The sequence below is a fragment of the Mirounga leonina genome, unplaced genomic scaffold (assembly GCF_011800145.1).
Source record: "Mirounga leonina isolate KUSES-001 unplaced genomic scaffold, KU_Mleo_1.0 Mir_176, whole genome shotgun sequence".
Classification (NCBI taxonomy): domain Eukaryota; kingdom Metazoa; phylum Chordata; class Mammalia; order Carnivora; family Phocidae; genus Mirounga; species Mirounga leonina.
The window spans coordinates 31,086,591-31,107,770 of NW_023270454.1; the positions used below are offsets into that span (position 1 = coordinate 31,086,591).

The 21,180-nt window shown below is 33.0% G+C and overlaps 1 protein-coding gene across 2 annotated transcripts in view; it reads right to left on the reverse strand.

Annotated features, from left to right (window-relative positions):
• The window catches only part of RBM46 (RNA binding motif protein 46), a 35,847-nt gene that overhangs the window by 12,895 nt on the left and 1,772 nt on the right, over positions 1-21,180 (reverse strand). For both annotated transcript variants that reach the window (XM_035023204.1, XM_035023205.1), the window contains exons 2-3: positions 18,948-19,415; positions 17,432-18,214 (exon numbers count right to left, since the gene is read on the reverse strand). In XM_035023204.1, coding sequence (XP_034879095.1) covers positions 17,432-18,214; positions 18,948-19,415 — 1,251 coding nt within the window. The remainder of the gene's footprint in view (positions 1-17,431; positions 18,215-18,947; positions 19,416-21,180) is intronic.

The window sequence follows — 21,180 nt, forward strand, 5'->3', positions numbered from 1 at the left end:
AGAAAGGCTGAAAACTCTAAACTAAGGATGGTTTCCTAGATATTTCACATATTCAAAAAATATATCACACCAATTGTATAAAAACTTTTCCACAGAACAAAGAGAAAAAACTTCCTGTTTTTAGGAGGAAAGGTAGGGGCCAATCTCACTAATGAACACAAGTGTAAAATCCTAAAGAAAATATCAAAAACCAAATTTAGCAACACATAAAAAGGATAATGCATGATGACCAAATTGCATCTGTTACAGAAATACAAGGTTGATGTCACATTGAAACACCAATGCAATTCACTACATTAAAAGAATAAAAGATGAAAATTATATAATTATCTAAGTATATACAAAAAAAGCATTTGATAAAATTCATCACCCAACTCATTCCTGGTAAAAGCTCTTAGCAAACTAGAAATAGAAGAATATGTCCTTAATGTGACAAAGGGCTTCTATAATAAAAGCTACAACAAACATCACACCTTAATGGAGAAATAGTGAAAGTTTAAAAGGATGCCTTTTATCATCATTTGTATTCAGTGCTGGATTATAGGGCAGTAAGGCCTATAATATATCCAGCAGTATAGCCAGTGCAGTAAGACAAGAGAAAAAAGAAAAGTATAAGGATAGAAAGGAAGGGAAAGGCTCCTTATTTGCAGTTGACATGACTGTGTAGGTAGAAAATTTAAAATAATGTAGGATCAAACCATTAGAATCAAATAAATAGTTTTATTCAATACATAAAAAATAAATTGTATTTATATAAACAGGAACAATCAGAAATCAAAATTAAAAGGCACTTTTACAATGGCATTGAACAACATTAAATACCTACAAATCAATCTAATAAAAGACGTAGGAGAAATTTACACAGTAGACTACTGAGTATTTGGAAAAATTAAAGAAAGCCTAAATAAATGGAGATCTATAATGTTCATGGATCAGAAGTTCCAATATTATAAAATGTCATTTCTTTGCAAATTGATCTGCAGATACAATTCAATTTTAATCAAAGTTCCAGTAGGACTTCTTTTTGGTATAAATTTGGTATAAATTTATAATCTAATTGTAAAATTCATATGGAAATGTAAGGGCTGAGAAGAGCCAAGATAATTAAGAAAAAACATGTAAAGATGTTCTCTACTAAATATTAAGACTTTTCAAAGTTATGTAATTAAGACAATGTAGTGAATTAAATTAGATCAATGGAATAAAGAATCCAGAATAAGCATGTATGTGCATATAGGTGTGCATGTGTGTACATATACATCCATACTCGATTTACATTAAAGGTGGCACTTCAGAATCATGGGAAAAGGGTAGTCTTTTCAATAAATAGTACTATGTAAATGATTATACATACTGAAGGTAAAATAAAACTTGAACGTGTACTTCACACCCTCACTAAATTTAAAAGATAAAAAAATTTCTAAAATATAATATAGGAGAACATTTCATGACTTTGAGGTAAGCAATGATTTCTTAAGCAGGACACAAACAAGACTAACTTTAAAAGATTGATAAATTGAATCATACTAAAATTAAGAACTTCTCTATTTTTCAAAGTGTACCATGAACAGAGTAGAAATGAAGTAGAGTAGTAAGCCACACAGTAGAAGAAGGTATTTGTAGAAAATATACCCAACAAGGGGCTTGTATCTTAATAAAGGCAAAAACAAGCAACGCACAACAATAAAGAGACAAGAAACTTAAAACAAGAAAGACATTTCATCAAGAGTGAATGAATAAAATCTTTAAAAAAAGAGAGTATTTTAATGCCCTATAATCCTATTAAAAGATGTTTGATATCATTAGTAAACAATGATATAAAAGTTATAATCTCGGGGCGCCTGGGTGGCTCAGTTGGTTAAGTGACTGCCTTCGGCTCAGGTCATGATCCTGGAGTCCCGGGATCGAGTCCCGCATCAGGCTCCCTGCTCAGCAGGGAGTCTGCTTCTCCCTCTGACCTTCCCCCCTCTCATGCACTATCTCATTCTCTCTCTCAAATAAATAAATAAATAAATCTTTAAAAAAAATGTTATAATCTCAATGAGATAGCAATATATACTAACCAGAATGTTCAAAATTTTCAAAGGTTAATAATACCCAAGTGTTGGCAGGAATTTGGAACAACCAAAACCCATATGCTGCTCATGAAGTGTAAATTTATATAATCACTTTGAAAAACTGGCATTATTTACTAAAGTTTTAAAAATATGACCCACTTTTATTCCCATGTATTCAACAGGAATGCATGCAAGAATATTCACAGCATCATTATTTGAACAACACAAACTGAAAGCACCTCAAATTTCTATCAACAATAGAAAACAGCAAATAAATCCTAACATCCTGTTGGAATATTACTATCAGAGAGAGTGAATGAACCGTACTGCCACATGCAACAACATGGACCAATCTTTATTCATAAGCATAATGTTAAAAGAAGCCAGACAAAAGTATATAAAATGCTGTACAAATTTCAAAAACACAGAAGTCAGAAGGATAGTTCGGGAAGAAAGAAGGTAATATGTGCATCAGGGTACAAACGAAGAAGCTTTTTGGAGTGTTGATATTTTATGTCTTCACCTGGTAGTTAAACAGATGCGGTCCCTCTGTAGTAATTCACAAAGCTTACAATCATGATTTCTGTATGTAATGTAATAACTTACTAAGTTAAAAAAAAAAAGTGGGGAATTACAATAGCTACCATAGTGATATACATAAATAAGAAACTGATCATTTATAATTATGATTAAAAAATAAAACTATTCATAACACAGTTATCAAAATAAAATAAAAATGATTCAGAGTAATTTAAAAACTATAATCATGATTTTCAGTAAAGATGCTAACTGAAATTACTGTTAAATATGGAACCAGTCGTCCTTCCATAAGGCCTTCACATACTATGACCTGGAGTTTTACAATTAATTTTTTGTTAATCTTTAGTTAAGTTTAAGAGGAAAAAATGCTGGCATTTAAATTATCAGTCTAGAACAATTACATTTCTGTTAATGTACAGAAGAGGTGATGATAATCCTCAAAGGAAAAGTAAAAACCATCAGCAGAATCTCAAGTAAATGTCAAACACAAGGTTACTACTGGTGCTTTGTCATTTGTTAGCGTCATTCCTTTTAAAAAGTATAGACTGTTAATAAATTTAGTCTAAGAAATTATTTCAAAAGAATTTTTTTTTTTTAGTTTCAGGTATACAACATAATGATTATTCGGTAAGGGATTATTCAGTAATCCAGACACAAGGGAAAAGCTAGAGAAAAGAAAAGGCATGTCAAAAAGTCAAGAATCAGAATAGGATACATTAAACTTCAAAGATCAGAAACAGGATCTTGTTTTCTATAAAACTACAATCATTAGATACAGTATTTTTAGTCTTCTGTTATGTAGGAATAAAAGCCAAAAAAAAAGGTAAACTAGGTAAAATTCTTACTAATTAGGGTATTTATTTTCATTATATCCACTAAGACCTAACATTGTAGATATGAATTGTTCTATAAACAACACTACATCAAAAACTAATGATGTAATGTATGGTGACTAACATAATAAAATAAAATTTTAAAAAAAATTTTAAAAGTCACTTAAAAATAATTGTATAAGCATACTGTGTATCTTTGAAGATTTCACTGGTTTTCAGTTTGAAGAAGAATTTCATATAAATTTTTAAGTAACTGGTACAAAAAATGAAGAACTGTGTTTCAGACTTTCAGGTATGGCATACTGCTCTTTCTTCTTTTCAAAACAGAAAATAACTGAATGCACAGGATTCCAGTATATTCCAACTTCTATATTAGCAACCTGAATTTTCAGGGTTTTTCCTGCCTTTAGAAAACTAAACTGAAAGAACTCCATCTTCTTAATCTATACCTGTTTAGAAGAATGAAGAAGAAATGCAAGCTAGTATAATAAGTTTAGAAATAACATACAATAAATAAGCTATTGCCAATTATTTTCCATTTGTGAAGTCTTAACAAATGTTATAGATGGCACTAAATGTAACTATGGCTTATGTAATAAACTTAAGAAGTTATCATAATGGTTAATAAAATTATAAAACTGTATGTAATATGATCTATTATATTCCATACTACTATAATCAAAATCTATTCTTCCACTATCCAAATTTCATTTATAAATACATATATATAACATATACATCTTTAATATAAAATAATCCATGACTCAAGTCTATATTTCAAGGATTTCACTATTTTGAAATACTCATTTCATCAGCATTTTAATAACTATATACTTGTAATTTCTACTTAATTGAACTATAAGTATATATCATCCTGTTAACCACCATTCATAATATAATTGTTCTGTGTTTATACCTACCAACTCCATATCTCAGATATTTCTTTTCCAATATCACTTTTTTTCACTTCCTGCTCAAAGCATAGTCTTTATCTTTCCTAAGAATCTTTATCGTTTAATCTTAGAGCATGTTGATAATTTTCAATTATTTGAAAAGCACTATATGCTAAATATTAAAGGAGACAGTACTAAACTATATAAACGCAGTAAATAATAATTAAAAAAAAAAAACACGTACAAAGTCCCTTGGCTTTACAATCCTGAGGGATCAAAAGTTTTATAATAGTAAATAAACAGTAATCTAAAAATTACTATATTGTTGAGTAATATTATAAAGAACAAGTCATCCTCAGTAGTTACTATGTCTAAGAAAAGCTTAATATAAGAGGTTAAGTAAATGAAAGTAAGTAGAAGAATATTCCAAGCAGAGTGACCAACACTAAGAAAAGCCTGGAAGTGCCAATGAGCATGATAAATTCAGATGATCAAAACAAGAGGTATTTGTCTATGGTTAGGTAAGATGGGGAAAACCAGGAGAACATTCTGAACAAGAGAATGTGGATTTCAGAGGACCTGATCATACCACAATAGCAAGCCACTGCTGGTTCCTGAACAAGGAAATAACAATGAAAAAACATAGATACAACTGGAGTGAAAATTTATATGGTTGAATTATGTGTTTGAGATGTTTTGAGTATAATCAGAGAGCAAATGAGAGTACCAAACAAGAGACCATGAAATAGATATAAACAAACTCTGCCTATTTGAAATTCTGTCTAGCATCTGATAGAGGTTAAAACACCATCTGCCCCCTTGACACACATGCTACTGGTTGTCAGTGTTCATCCTAAACTTAAAAATCCCAAAGTTACCTTGTAAACAAAATATGTTCACAAGATCTCTGTAATTTAGAATGATTCATTTAGATTTGAGACAGATGTCCTAGATCCACACTACACTGAAGTGGTCTGATATATGGGCTTGTAAGACTGGTAAAGATAAACTGTCTCTGAAAAGGATGTAAAGCATGGAACAAAGACCCATCCTCTTCTATTTTAATTTTTAGAAGAATAACTGGCCAATAATATCCTACAAGTTCACAGTTTGTTATCAAATGTTTAACATTAGACTCAGGTCAGTTTTTCACTTGAATCGCGTGATATTACAAAGACCAGCAGCTAAGAGCATACGGCCTCTTAGCTAACTGGGGGATCCTGGACAAACTATTTAATTTCCTAAAGGCTCAGTTTCTTCATTTGTTACCAAAAAAAAGTGTAGACATTAAAGTAATATTTACCTCAAGGAAGTGTCAGAATAATGTATTATATAAAGGCATTTAGCATAGTACCTATATAAGTGTTCAAAGAATCTTAACTATTATTATTACTAATAATATTCATTATTAATGATTAGAAACTGTTTTCTTAGATTTGTTTTCTGAGTAAATGTTATTTTTCAATACTTATATGGCACATTTTTATATACAAAAGGCACTATTGTGGGCCTTTTAACATTTTAACTCATTTAATATATACCATTACCCTATGAGATAAATACTGTTAACATTCCCATTTTACAGATGAGGAAACTAAAGAACAAAGAGGTTAAAATAACTTTTCCAAATAAGTAATGAAGCTGGGATATGAACTCAGGAAATCTGGCTCTAAATCCCATGCCCTTTTAGTCTAGGAAGCCTAAATGCTATACTAAATTTAAAGTACTGACTCATTTTGCTGAAATTCTTTCTAAATGCAATGTACTATTTCCTCACCCTGACCCTCTCATCTCAGATTAGGTCAGGTCATCCAGTTACATATTCTCAGACACCCTGTACCTCTTCAGAGTGTTTATCAGAACTGTAACTGAGTATCTTCCTCATAGAAGGTAAACCCTATGAAGGCAGCAACTGAATCTGATTCACTAGAGATCCTCAGGACTTTATAGACAAAGTACAGTGTTCAGTAAGTATTTATTGAATGAACACACATATTAACAAGGATTAACAATCAATCAGCTGCCAGTTAATAAACCAAAAAGGAGAACAGAAAGCCTAAAGGAGTGAATAATAAACAAAAGGGTTATTCATATGAGAATAAAAATGCCAAAACCAAACTTTCTTATGTTAAAGTTTCGAAAAGCACATTTTCAGAGGGCTTCAAAACTGCAAGGCTAATCTACTCTAAGTGATGTTATGGAAGATAATTCGGAGTTATAATAGTATAGTAAATAAAGGAAATAGTCTTTCCCCATACATTTCTTTAACAGTATAAACAGATTTAAAACAAAGGTTATTATTATTTTTTTTTTTTAACTGAGTGCAACAGAGCTTTTAGTACTTTAAATACTTACATGGTTCTGGGTTGTATTAAATCATAATATGCCCCCCCCCCCGAAATTTTCCTCTATTAGACCTAATTCTAACCCCTGGACTTCATATTAAAGTCTTTTTTCCTATGTGCCAGCTCTTCAAACACTTGAAGGCAGCAATCATATTTCCCCTGTAAATATTAGTATTTATGGACTAAAAAGCCCCAAATTCTTCAGTTGTTCACTGTCCTACTTCGCATTAGAGTTTCCAAGTCCTCCCTAGTTGTCAAGAATTAAACAAACCCTAGTGCCCAAAAGAAAACAAAACATTTCACATAGAGTCTGAGCAGGATAAAAATATTTGGTCTGGAAACAACACAACTTTCCTATATTACTATTATATGAATTTGAGAATCTCTAGAGTACAACTCACTCTAATTTTGATAAAATAATTCAAGTTCTTAACTCTTGGCTGGTTGGCTAACTTTCATTTTTTGCCAGCTTATTTACTTAATTGTAAAAGTATGTTATACAAAGTGAAAAATATATAAAATATAAATGTATAGTTACATTATTTACAAAATAAAAATATATACTCACCCCCCAGGCTTAGAAACAGAAAACTATCAATAACTTGGAAGTCTCTCTTGCATCCTTTCCAATTTCTCCTTCTAACCCTTAAAGTAATCATGATCCTAATTTTTTTTTTAAAGATTTTATTTATTTATTTGAAAGAGAGAATGAGAGACACAGAGCACGAGAGGGAAGAGGGCGGAGGGAGAAGCAGACCCCTTGCTGAGCAGGGAGCCCGATGTGGGACTCGATCCCGGGACTCCAGGATCACGACCTGAGACAAAGGCAGTAGCTTAACCAACTGAGCCACCCAGGCGCCCATTATGATCCTAATTTTTAAGTGTTAATCATTCCCTTGCTTTTCTCTATGGTTTTGCCACATATTCATATACCCCTAAACAATAAATTGTTTAGTTTTGCTTGGCTTTATTTTCCTACTCATAATTTCCCATTGCTTCAATTCTTTCAATTTAAAATTTGAATCTTGGGGTGTTCTGGATGGCTCAGTCGGTTTAGCATCTGACTCTTGATTTCGGCTCAGGTCAGGATCTCAGGATCTCAGGATCTCAGGATCTCAGGGTCATGGGATCAAGCCCCAAATCAGGCTCCCTGCTCACCGGGGAGTCTGCTTGAGATTCTCTCTTCTCCAACTCTGCCCCTCCCTAGCTCGTGTGTGCTCTCTCTCTAAAATAAATAAATAAATCTTTAAAATTTGAATCCTTTCGTATTTTACACATTTTTAATAATCCACTTCACATCTTTCATAAAATGAAGTAAGGATTAAAGTGAATAACCTGTCCATTACCAGCAAAAAAAAAAGAGATAAGACAGAGGGACGATGAATATTCTACTTAAGTCTGTGCACTCCACCAGCATGAGAAAATGCCATCCTCCCCAACAGGAAACTGAGCTGAGGAGAAGTTTCCAACTTTTCCTAAGCTGGGTTTTATAACAGGGCTTTAGAATGTATGTAAAGTCCCTGAATTGATGAACCATACATGTAAACAGCATCCTGGGATAAATAAATATAATTAAATAAATAAGCCAATTATACTTGGATTATTAAGTTTTGGTTTATTCATACCTCATATCTAAACATAAATATTTGGGAGTTGACTATAGAATTTTTGTCATAGAAATGAAAATGAAATTTTTCTTGTCATTGAAGGAAATGAAAATAAAAATTACCTGAAAATTCATTTAAAATCTTAAGGCAATGGAATCATGCCCTTAGTTACCAATTCAAATGAAAGAGTGCCTGACATCACCAACCTACTTTCTGAAGCCTTAGAGGACTGATGAAAAAGCTTGTCCATCTCCCTCCCCAAGTCATGTTCACTAATGCAGCAACTCCTTCTTGTTTGCACATGAACTACAATAAATACAAATAAATAAATAAGTAAAAATAAAGTACAAAGATTTTTAAAAGCCAACAGAAGAGAAGTTTTTTAAAAAACACTGGTACATAAATAAAAGTAGATGATTGCAAAAAGAACAGAAAAAGCACAGATATCCTAGCTGCACTGCAATACAAGAAGCTAAAAAATCTTGTCTAGTACTAAGTAAATCATAGGATAAAAATTTAAGAAATGAAAAAGGAAAAACAATTATGACTATTTCATATTTGTAAATCCCCCTCAGAAGCTAGGAGAGTGCTTTCATGGGGCAAGTAATCCTATTTTTGCTTAGTATCTCCTTTTTCCCTCTAGTTCTTAAGAGAAAAGGAATAAGCTTTCCAATGCTCTAGTACCATCACTATTTCTGTACTTGATAAAGCTAAGTTTCATACCAAGGAATCCCTAAGGGATTCTTAATCACTCAAGGAAACTTGATTTGTGAGAGCTCAAGGAAACATGGAGACATAATACACACAGGTAAGAATCATTTAAATTAATAAACATGTCCCTGCTTGAATTAGTTTTTTACTTTTGGTAAAAATTATTAACTTTGGGCGCCTGGGTGGCTCAGTTGGTTAAGCGACTGCCTTCAGCTCAGGTCATGATCCTGGAGTCCCAGGATCGAGTCCCGCATTGGGCTCCCTGCTCGGCGGGGAGTCTGCTTCTCCCTCTGACCCTCCTCCCTCTCACGCTCTCTGTCTCTCATTCTCTTTCTCAAATAAATAAATAAAATCTTAAAAAAAAAAAAATTATTAACTTTAGTTAGGGCAGAATATAACTTTAAACCTTTTTTTCCAAAGATTCATAATGGCTCACTTGGAGTCTTATAAATTCTGTGCTCAAAATAATCTGTAATTTTCATAAATTCGTAACTACTGATTTGGTCATTCTTGAACCAAAAATTAACACAGTAGTGGAAGAAAAAAAAAAAAAAAAGCCATACACATATATGGCACAAAAGCTGCAAACTGATTTGTTTATCCCATAACCTAGCCAGTGACTGAAAAACGTATTATGAAAACAAAGGTAACAAAAAAAAAATACTAAGTTAATGGGCTTGCACTGCAGTCTTACAAAAATCTACATACAAAACAGGATTACAAGGGTGCCTGGGTGGCTCAGTCATTAAGCATCTGCCCCTGGCTCAGGTCATGATCCCAGGGTCTTGCAATGGAGCTGCACATTGGGCTCCTGGCTCAGCGGGGAGCCTGCTTTTCCCTCTCCCACTCCCCCTGCTTGTGTTCCCTCTCATGCTGTGTCTCCCTCTGTCAAATAAATAACTAAAATCTTAAAAAAAAAAAAATGGATTACAAAAAAAAAGTTAAAAAAGTAAAGTATTTCTAGTAATATCCTTTCTAGGAAACATAATGAAAGAAAATCAAAATGTGCAAGAGAAAAAGTGACAGTCAACATAGATATCTACTGTATAAGGAAGCTGGAGTTGTACATCCTAGTTTACACTTTTTTTATTTATTCAAGTTTATTCAAATGCAAATCCCTTGAGTTAATCTGCATATAAAAATCAAGCTATGCTGTTTAAACACAAAACAAAAGAGACATTTCAGAGTACACTCACCAAATTACCAGGCAATACAACAGACTGTTTTCTAATGATTGCATTCCTACTTACTTTTTAACCTAAAGTTATAGATACAATTATAGTAGAATTCATTATCAGTGTGGTATACAGATGATATTTACCGAATCAAAACAATGCAGGAAGGTATATAAACAAATCACTTTCTTAAAATTTGAACTATATTATATATATAAAAACCTACATACAGGTCATTTTTATAGTTCAAATGTCACTTACTATGAGATAGTAATGGCTCACATGTAACTAGCATATCTTTAGGCAAATACTACAAATTTAGGGAGCAAGGAAATCAGAGTACTTATTAATATTCTGGTGATTTAAAACTTCTAATTAGATTGGGGGACTAAAGTTTTTTATCTTGTTTTCTTTTGTTTTGAATCCCCGTAAGTAAGAGCACCATTCTTGGAGGTAGTACACTACCATGTCTTACATAGAGGATGTATTACTCTAGAACAGAGGAAATTGCTCTACAGTAGATGATATATCTGAAATTAACTAATAAAAGTAGATACTATATGTAATCTATCCAAATGGCTTGGAAGCAACTGACACTGAATAATTTTAAAGTAGTTAAAAGCACAGATAATTACTTGAATAAAATCATCACAGTAAAACCATCTTTCCAAAACCTTTTGTCTCCATTCACTAGTCCACTCACTAAATTATATTGCTATAGCATAAGTAATTATTGTCTACTAAATTTTAAATAGGAAACAGAAATAGGGGCATGACAGGCAGAAGACTAATGCAGTTTTTCATACAGATTTTGCTAATTCTAACCACCCCTCCCAAAAAAATAAGCCATAAAGGAGAGAAATATCAATATAACATTGAAATTCCTTTCAAAGCCACACTAAAAAAATATATTTAGAAGACATGATGTGGCAAAATTATAAACTGCTGCTGACATCCAAGAATGGAGTATACATGCAAAATTTATTGTGGCATTTGATACAAGAGGGGAAAATTTACAAACCATTATTTTTTAAATATTAAATGACAAGATCAGATATTAAATTTAAAAATAAAGCAGTAGCTACTGTTAAAATGTGTATTAGAACAAGTATTTTAGGAATGTATTAACCAACGATACAAAAGAAAAAAGGATCAAACATGATTAAATATATAAAGCAAATGAAATCACAGATCACATTAGCCAGTTAATAACATAACTATGGAATAAATACTGGTCACATGATATGTTTTAATACATATCATTATTTTCCTAGATTCTCTGTTATAAAAGAAAACAAATTTCCAAACTTTTAAGTAGTTAAGCTGTTTTATAAAATCTTAGTTTTGATTATATTTAACTGAAAAAATTCAGGGAAGGAAATAACCAAAAAGCAATTACTTGTCTTCATGCAAATAAAATAGGTGACTCTCCTTTTTTTTACCAACTGCTCTGCCGTGAAGTAGACAGATAAAAGCTTTCAATTATATAAAGAAAGGGATATTAAACTGATAATTAATTCTTACAAAAGCAGCTCTTGGTTTTAAACTATTTGAATTCAAATATATGTTTTGGTATATATAAAAAATTCAAATATTATTTCTGGTCCTACATAAGATTTTTTACTGTATTTTAAACAAAACCATAAGTTGGGGGGATAGAGGAATCCTTAAAGCTCACCAAGTAAAAACCCTGATATTTTAGAGGTGAAGGCATGGAGGTGCACAAAGAGTGAATGATTCATTTGCCATCCAAGGTCACGGTTTGTTGGTGGTTGAGGCTACAGGTCCTTATATTTTCACTCAATACTCTGTGTTAATAAGTTGCTTCTCTCACATTCTAACTCCATGATAATTATGGTTCATTAATACAAAAGTATTAATAAGAATTATGAGTAATACCAGATGATGATATTGCAGGAAAAAATAGTATGTTTCAAGAGGAACAAAAATACATTTTCATTAGCACTGGGCCCTCTGGAGGGTCAAAGACACATAGTTGAGTTAATGGAATTTTCATTTCATTATTTGGTCATATGAAAACAAATTAATGTACACATGTTGATGCTATTCCTACTTCTTATTTAACTAGGCGAATTTTAAAGCAAATTCAGCAAATTATTTTTCTTTAAAACATCAATTTGAAATAGTATCATCGAAGTTAGGTCTGTAATTAAAACTGGAAAAAATAACTTTCTAAAAGCATTATTTTTCTTTTAATTATTTATAATAAATTTCGTTATGATACAACCATTATATATATTTAGCTTGTCTCCCAAAATTATTTCCTAAATTAAAAAAAAAAGTTTCTCTGTTTCAAAGCAGTTTGTTAGCAAATTTTTTAAATCAAAATTTTATTTTTGCATTTCTGCCCATCAATCTGGAAATAATGATAGCTCGTAAGAAAAAAAAGCACCAGTTATTTTTCAGATTAAAACTTCTCAGAAGTTTTACTTTCATCCTATTGTGTCTTCTATTTTATAACTTTCAACCAAATTACAAGTGGTAGCAAAAATCAAAACCTAATTTTAATGATATTAAAGGGATAGCAAAGATAATGGCTATCATGCTTAGAATATATATCTAAATATTTTACCACTCTATGACCAGAAAATATTAAAAATTCTAATGAGTATGTCATTACAAAGTCAAATATGAGAAGCAATATGTAAGTCAGCCACAAAATGAATACTTTTCAAGTACAGGAGATAGTAGAAAGATGACACATAAAATAGTCCACACAAGTTAGGATGGATTCATCCAGAAAAAATCACTTGCTCAGAAGAAAAGCAACTAAAGCCAACACAGTTGTACTAAAAAAACTTGCAAAGTTTTAAAAAGCAAAACTGATGAAATTTCAATTAATTAATGTCCACATCTTTTCAATTTCTAATCCTTAAAATCCAACTGAAATCACCAAAGCAAACACTATACACAACTGTTTGCCATTAACCCCCCAACATGCTATTTTTCTAGCAGGTATTTGCTCATATTGTGCCCCTCTGCCCATAAACTCTCCTCAAGATTTACAACTCAAATCAGGTGGGAGGTGTGCCCTTTCTTTGTACCCTCAAAACTTCTGCAGAGTTTGTCTCTGCCTTCTTCAATAGATGATGACTCCTTAAGACCAAAAACAAAGTTTCATTTATATTTAACCCCTGAAGGCTACAAAAGTATACTCAGCACATGAGAGGCATTCAAGAAAATTTGTTCTTTAACAAACTTCATCAGTCATAGCCAAAACAATAGTATACAAGTCAGATGAAATTAAATCAATGGCACAAGCTGGTCTGTGACAGAGGTTCTTTACTCCTGTTTGAAAGCTTTGTGTGGTTCATACAAGTAACAAACTGCCACTTGTGTCAGTATTACACAAACACAGAAGTAAGAAGAGAAATGCCTTGCCTTCAATTAGTTACTAATAAATTATATAACAAGGTGAACTGTCAATACACACTTGAGGCTACCTCCCTCCTTCCAGTAAGTGTTCTCCAGGACTTTCTTTCTTCAAAACTATAATTCTCCAGGACCTTCCTTTATCTCCTTGATTTTGCTTATCCCACTCCTACGTGGTGAAGAATCCTCCAGGGGAAAGCAGTGGCAAAATTGGAAGGCCCATACTCAAAACAGAGGCAAATTTTAGGAAAAGCAAGATTATTCACACTGATAGTCTGATCCATTATTAAACAAATACCAAATTGTGAAACAGAAAAAAAGAGATATGATACTGAATTACCCACGATATCTCCATACATCAACTACTTAGCATAGAACCTATCTATCTCTTAGCCCACAAGTATGTATTCTACGTATTAAGCCCACTATGTATCCCACATATTATAGGTGCCTAAATATAAACAGGTGACATTTCTTATCCCGTTGGTTGGGTGATCAGTTTCCAGTGAGGTTAGGGAGATCATTCTCAGACATTATGAAGATGAAGACAGTCTCCAACTTTGAAGTTAAAAAAAAAAAAAAAAAGAGGGTTCAATTTTGGCATTAATCCCAGCTTTTAGCTTCTTCTATTAGGGATATTTTGCTTAAAACAGAGTTCACTTTAAACAGGACCAAAAAACCCAAATTTTTTAAAAATTGATTTTTAAAGTACTACCCACCAAGAACTTTTGGGGTTCTGCTAAGAGCATTAAATGGTCACTAGAAGTAAACTCACTGATCTCTAGTACTCGTTTAGGTACCTATTATAATCCCTTTATAAGAAAACTATTTTCCTCATAACACCAATGATAATCCTTTAACTGAAGTCTAACTTTTTCTCTTTTATTTTACAAACTCAAAAAAGGGGCATAGTAACACCAAAACAACGTGGATATTAAAAGTACATTCTTAAAGGACTCTGAAATAAAAAGGTAAATGACTATATTACATGTAATAGTCAAAGATCATCAAGGTAAGACTGGATAATAATGCTCAAAATAGCATCAAACTGAAAGGGTTAACAGAAGAGTATCAAAACAAACTTAAAAAAGAAAAAAATTACTACACCCAAAGAAAACATCTTAAAACCATAGTTAAATTCACTATCTACAGAGGTACATTCAAATCTTTAGAAAACAGAGACAAAAGATGATTTAATATTTAATGAACTCTATTTGAGAGACTCCAGGAACCAATAACAACCTCTCAAGATCTCAGAAAAATCCAATGCTTGCAACATGTAAATATTTAGCAGGATAAGAAGAACACACCACTAAGAATACACCACTACCACCAACTGATCTCAACCCTTAAACCAACGAATAAAACCCTGCAACCTTTAGATCTGCACCTAAAAAGGCATCAACTCTTTAAAGCCCAGAGACTCCAATATTAACAGAAGTAAAAAGCAAACCAGAATACTGCTACAACAATATTCAATCTATATATACCTTAATCTCCCATATAGCAACATGTAACCTCCTGGCTATCTATAGTTCCTGCCCTACTTTAATAACCTCCAAAGGTCAGGCATTTGTTTTCTGATTAAAGATTTCTAGACCCCTGATTTCTGATTCTTCTACTTCCTTAAAATCTATCCCTCCTTCTCCTCAGCTGCCTCTACTCAACCTTCACTCACATTCCTAGTCAACTGCAGTAAGGATTTTTATGTTACTTCCTGTAGACAAGGCCTCAAGCCTCGTGTAGTGCATCCAAGCCCTAGTGTTTAATTAAAATTTTTGGCTTATATTTGGATCTTAGGTATTCTCTCTGATGCTAATTAGAAACTGAGAAAATATTTGAAACACAAATTGTCCATTGTTTTATTATAAGGAGCTTTTTATATAAGGTTGATAAAATCTGAAATAGATGACTAAAGCAAACTGTGCCCTCTAAGTATTTCATTTATTGAAGCTAATTTCATCCCTAAATAACAAAATCAAGTTGGGAATACTATACCTGAACAGGGGTTCTCTTTGGGAACTATAAGGTCAATACAAATTAACTATGGTCCTAGGACTCAAGTAAAAACCATCTTAATAATGGAATTAAAAGCTGATGAAAAACCTCTGGTTCCATATAACATCTGATCTTCTTTATGGGATAACCAGATGGGCATATCATGTCTAAATAGAAAATCTGACATAAACTAAGACTATATTTTAAGAATCTTGGAAATTTAAGCCAAGTTAAATTTGTAAGGAAACTGAGTAGGGACAGAAATATGTTTCAGCATTACTATGTTAGATCAGATACAAGTATCTTGAGAAAATCTTGCTCAGCAGCTAATTACCTGTATTCCACTCCAAAAAAATAATTTGATCCATTTCTTCTAAGAGCCCTAATTTGAATTATTTGCTGTTACTATAATTTTTCTTTAACTTAATTGTCTTTATTTAAAGAAAAAAAATGGAAGGCCTCTATTTTGTGCATTAATGAAAATCATACTTAAGAATTTATTAATTTCAATGACTGTAAAATTCCCAAACGTTTCCAACTAATAATTGAAGATACTACCGAAAAGTTTTTTTGAAAGAAATCCTACCTTCAGGCCTAAAATTCTAATGATCAGAATCTCCTAAAAATATGCATACTGTGGGAGTGGTTATGATGGATAAGCACTGTATAAAATACATCTATACAATGTATAAAATTCCCTCTCCCCTTGACAATGGTTTTCCTTTTAGACGGCCTTCTTTTTAACAAATTTGAGAGTATCAATTTTAAATAGACATAAGCTTCAGTAGTATGGTTCTGCAACCATATAACAAATCATCAATGTTAAGCTAAGAGTTTGACAATTATAATTAAGAAACAATTATAGGGCGCCTGGGTGGCTCAGTTGGTTAAGCGACTGCCTTCGGCTCGGGTCATGGTCCTGGAGTCCTGGGATCGAGTCCCACATTGGGCTCCCTGCTCAGCGGGGAGTCTGCTTCTCCCTCTGATCCTCCCCCTCTCATGCTCTCTGTCTCCCATTCTCTCTCTCAGATAAATAAATAAAATCTTTAAAAAAAAAAAAAAAGAAACAATTATAATCTTTCTTGGGGACTCTTCCTTTTTATTGTTTTTTTTTCAAGAAACCACTATTCTTCTAATAACTATCATTTGGGGCACAAAATAATCACCAACTGCTATTTATAGCTGCGTTAAAAAACAGAAAAAGTGGTGGTGGGGGGAGGCTAACATAATAAAAAACAAAAGAAATATCAGAGTGATATTGCATCTCTTCCTTCACAATGCAAACTCTTTTGTTACCAAAGCCTTTTTAACTATCCCTCAAAGGCATTAGAGAAACTTACTTTTTTAAAAGCATGAAATTAAAGAAGAGAATGGTCATAAACATCTCTTAGTGATGCTTTTTGTCTTTTATGAGTAATAATAACAAATTTCCAGATTGGTGAGCATAAGGCTGTGTCTACACATAACCCATCTGAAATACCTCTGATTTTACCAACTCCCTACCGCTGTCCCCCAAAATGATTACTGTGTAGACTTCACCAAAGATGCAGGGACACTCTTACAAATTGGTTTAAGTAACATCCTATAACTTACATAGAAATTATTAAATGAGGATAAGTCATTACAAAAACAATAAATTAATGAAATAAGATCATGTACTCTGTAAGAGTAAATCAAAACCAAATTTTCCCCTAAGTAATGTTTAAAAAGCTAAATATAGGAAGATTATACGAGAGAAAAGTCTCAACAAAATTTACCATGAATTCACAAAATTGAGGTAACATTTATGTTAAATACCACAAATTCAAAGTAATTTATAATAACTGTATTTCCTAGTTTCATATTCTACAATAATTATTTAAAGTATTTTTAAACTTACCCAAATGAAGTAATGTAAACTGGGCTGCCAGTTCCTTTGCATCTTCTAACGTAGTACAGAGCTTGTCTGGCATAAAGTAACTCTGGGATCCATTTGCAATAGCAGGAATAACAATTTTATATACCAAGAGTACTTTCCCATCTTGACTTGTTGTTGAATATAAATAATATTCTGGTGGTGCCCAATTATTTTTGTTGCAGTAATAATCCAAATGCATTACTGCAGAATTGAAATGATTGGATTTTAAAGAATACATACTAATTGGAGTAAGCTTTGTTCCAGGAAAAAATGGGTAAGTGCATCTTTCAATTTCGGGGGGGCTTGGGCTATGCTGACCATTGAGACGAGCTGGAAGAGTTGGCGGTTTGCCTAGAGTTTTTGGGTGGCTCTCTTCCTTGTTAGCAAACACAATCAGGTTTTCAGAATTAGGGCTAATCTGACCATTAAGATGCTGTCTCCAAGTGTTTTCTTTATTTACTGGTTTTGCCAGTGTTACCTCAATACTTGCTCCATCAATGCATTTTCCATTCATAACAGACATAGCAGCCACTGCATCTTCTCGGTTGAAGAAGTGAACAAAAGCATAATCTCTAAGTTTCTTTACTCGTTCAACTGCACCAGGTTTGAATTTGTTGAATTCTGCTTTAATAGTTTCCTCGGTAGTTGAGATCATTAAATTTCTTACATAGAGAACTTTAACTCTCTGCATGGTTTCCTCATCAACCTCTTTCTCCGGGTCAGCCCAATCTACCTGAATGGTATGGCCCCATAGTTGGAATGTACCTGTAAAAAAATAAATTAACCTGAAGACAATTAAAACAACTAAAAGTCAAAAACTATTAAGTAAAACTTTCTCCAAAGAAGCAAGAACTCAAATACCTATCAGCGTATTTGGTTAAACACTAGTTTTTCACATGAAAACTTCCATGAAAGTTTTTACTAAGGCAAACCCAGCCAGAACTTACAGTGGAATTCATTTCAAGAATCAACAGAACAAATACATTTCAAAAATAGACTTTTATCAGGATGCCTGGGTGGCTCAGTCAGTTAAGCATCTGCCTTTGGCTCAGGTCATGTTCTCAGGGTCTTGGGATGGAGCCCTGCATTGGTGGGGAGCCTGCTTCTCCTTCTCCCTCTGCCCCTCTCCTTCCCTCACCCCCTGTTCATGCTGTCTCTCTCTCTCTCTGAAATGGGTTAGAGCTTAAAAAAAAAAAAAAAAAAAGGCCTTTATCAAAAAAATCAGGTACTGTCCTTTGGATTTTTATCAAACAACACCACCACAATAAAAGCATATATATTCAGTAAATTAGTATATTATTACAGATAATGACTCATTTTATAGGAACAACTTCTTGTCTTTTTAGAACCCTTTATTTTACTTCCTTAGTCAAAAAATCTCTATACCTCTTTAAGGGCATTATATATTTTCAAAATATTGATCTATGAGGTGCTGTCATTTTTCCATATTTACAATAAGGTTAATATGAAAAAATAAACTTTAGAAGGACAAGTTTACCTGGAATTAGTTTTCTCCTAGCCATAGCAGCAGCTCTGTGAGATTCATATTCAACAAATGCAAAACCACGATTTTTGGTCTTATCAGTTGCACTTGGATAAACAATGACATCTACAACTCCTTCTGTAACTTTCTTCATTTCATCCAAAATTTCTTCTTTCTTCTTTTCCTTAGGAATAGCTCCAATAAATAATCTGCAATTATCCAAGCTTACACACACACCAATAAACTTCCCTGGTCGAATCTCATAATTATTAAGAATTCTGATGGCTAATTGGGCCTCTTCTTTTGTAGTGTACATCACAAAAGCATACCCTCGATTTTCACCACTAAATTCCATCATAAGTCGAAATTCATATATCTTTCCAGCTCTTTCAAATACAGGAACTAACTCATCTTCATACATATCACGAGGTATTTTTCCTACAAAAACTTCACAGCCTCTAGGTGGAGGTGGACCTTCCCAACCTGAAAGACAAAAATAAACAAATTCTAGTAAGATATTTATATGCACTACTCAATGACTCATTCATTCCACAAATTTACTGTGCCTTCTATGTGCTGTGCACTATTCTAGATGTTGACGATACAGCAGTGAACAAAACAGAAGACCCTTCCCTCATAAGGCTTATATTCAATAGAGAAAAGAGACAATGATTGGTAAATGCTATGAAGAAAAAGCCACAGAAGAGTTGGTATTTTTGGTAGTCAGGTAAACCTTCTCTGCGCATATGAGGTTGAAGCGGAGACCTGAAAGAAAAATGAGGGAATAAACCTTCACAATATATCATTAAGAAAGAGCAAGTGTTTTATACATTAGGACAACATACAGTGCGCAGACCTGTACGGCTAACGCATACCTGAGGCAGAATTAAAGTGGTGGTCAGTGTTGCCATCCCTGTGGCCAGAGGTCAAGATTTTATTTTACATCTAGTAGAAAGTTAATTGGAGGGTTCTGAGCAAATCAATTACACCGGCTACCAGTAGAAAGGCAGGACATCATATTTATATAGCGGTTTCCATCTGGTTTGCCTCTAGTATAAACACCACTCCTCTCTACTCACTGCTTTCAAAATCCTCCCAAAAACAACCTCCCCTTTAATAGCTAAAGTACTCTTTTCCCCAGTGACCCAATCCTGACTTCTTTATAAACCCAACTAGAAAACCTGAAAGACTCCAACAAAAGTTGCTAGAACTAATACACAAATTCAGCCAAGTCGCAAGATATAAAATCAATGTACAGAAATCTGTTGCATTTCTATACACTGATAATAAAGAAGCAGAAAAAGAAATCAAGGAATTTATCCCATTTACAACTGCACCAAAAACCATAGGATACCTAGGAATAAACCTAACCAAAGAGGTAAAAGATCTATACTCTGAAAACTATAGAATGCTCATGGAAGAAAATGAAGAGGACACAAAGAAATGGAAAAACATTCCATGCTCATGGATTGTTAGAACAAATAATGTTAAAATGTCTATACTACCTGAAGCAAGCTACACATTTAATTTAATCCCTATCAAAATACCACCAGCATTTTTCTTTTTTTAGAAGATTTTATTTATTTATTTGAGAGAGAGAGAGCACGAGACGGGGGAGGGTCAGAGGGAGAAGCAGACTCCCCACTGAGCAGGGAGCCCAACATGGAGTTTCATCCTGGGACTCTGGGATCACGTCCTGAGCCAAAGGCAGACACTTAACCAACTGAACCATTAAGGCATTCCATCCACCAGTATTTTTCACAGAGCTAGAATAAACAATCCTAAAATTTGTATGGAACCAACCACAAAAGACCCCAAATAGCCAAAGCAATCTTGAAAAAGAAAAAGCTGAAGGCAACACAATTCTGGACTTCGAGCTATATTACAAAGCTAAAGTCATCAAGACAGTATGGTACTGGCACAAAAATAAACACATAGATCAATGGAACAGAACAGAAAACCCAGAAATGGACCCACAACTATATGGTCAACTAATCTTTGACAAAGCAGGAAAGAATATCCAATGGAAAAAAAAACAGTCTCTTCAGCAAATGGTGTTGGGAAAACTGGACAACAACATTCAGAAGAATGAAACTGGACCCCTTTCTTTTACCACACACAAAAATAAATTCAAAATGCATGAAAGACCTAAGTGTGAGAAAGGAAAACACCAAAATCCTAGAAGTGAACATGGCAGCAACCTCTTTGACCTCAGCCATAGCAACTTTTTTTTTTAAATATTTTTATT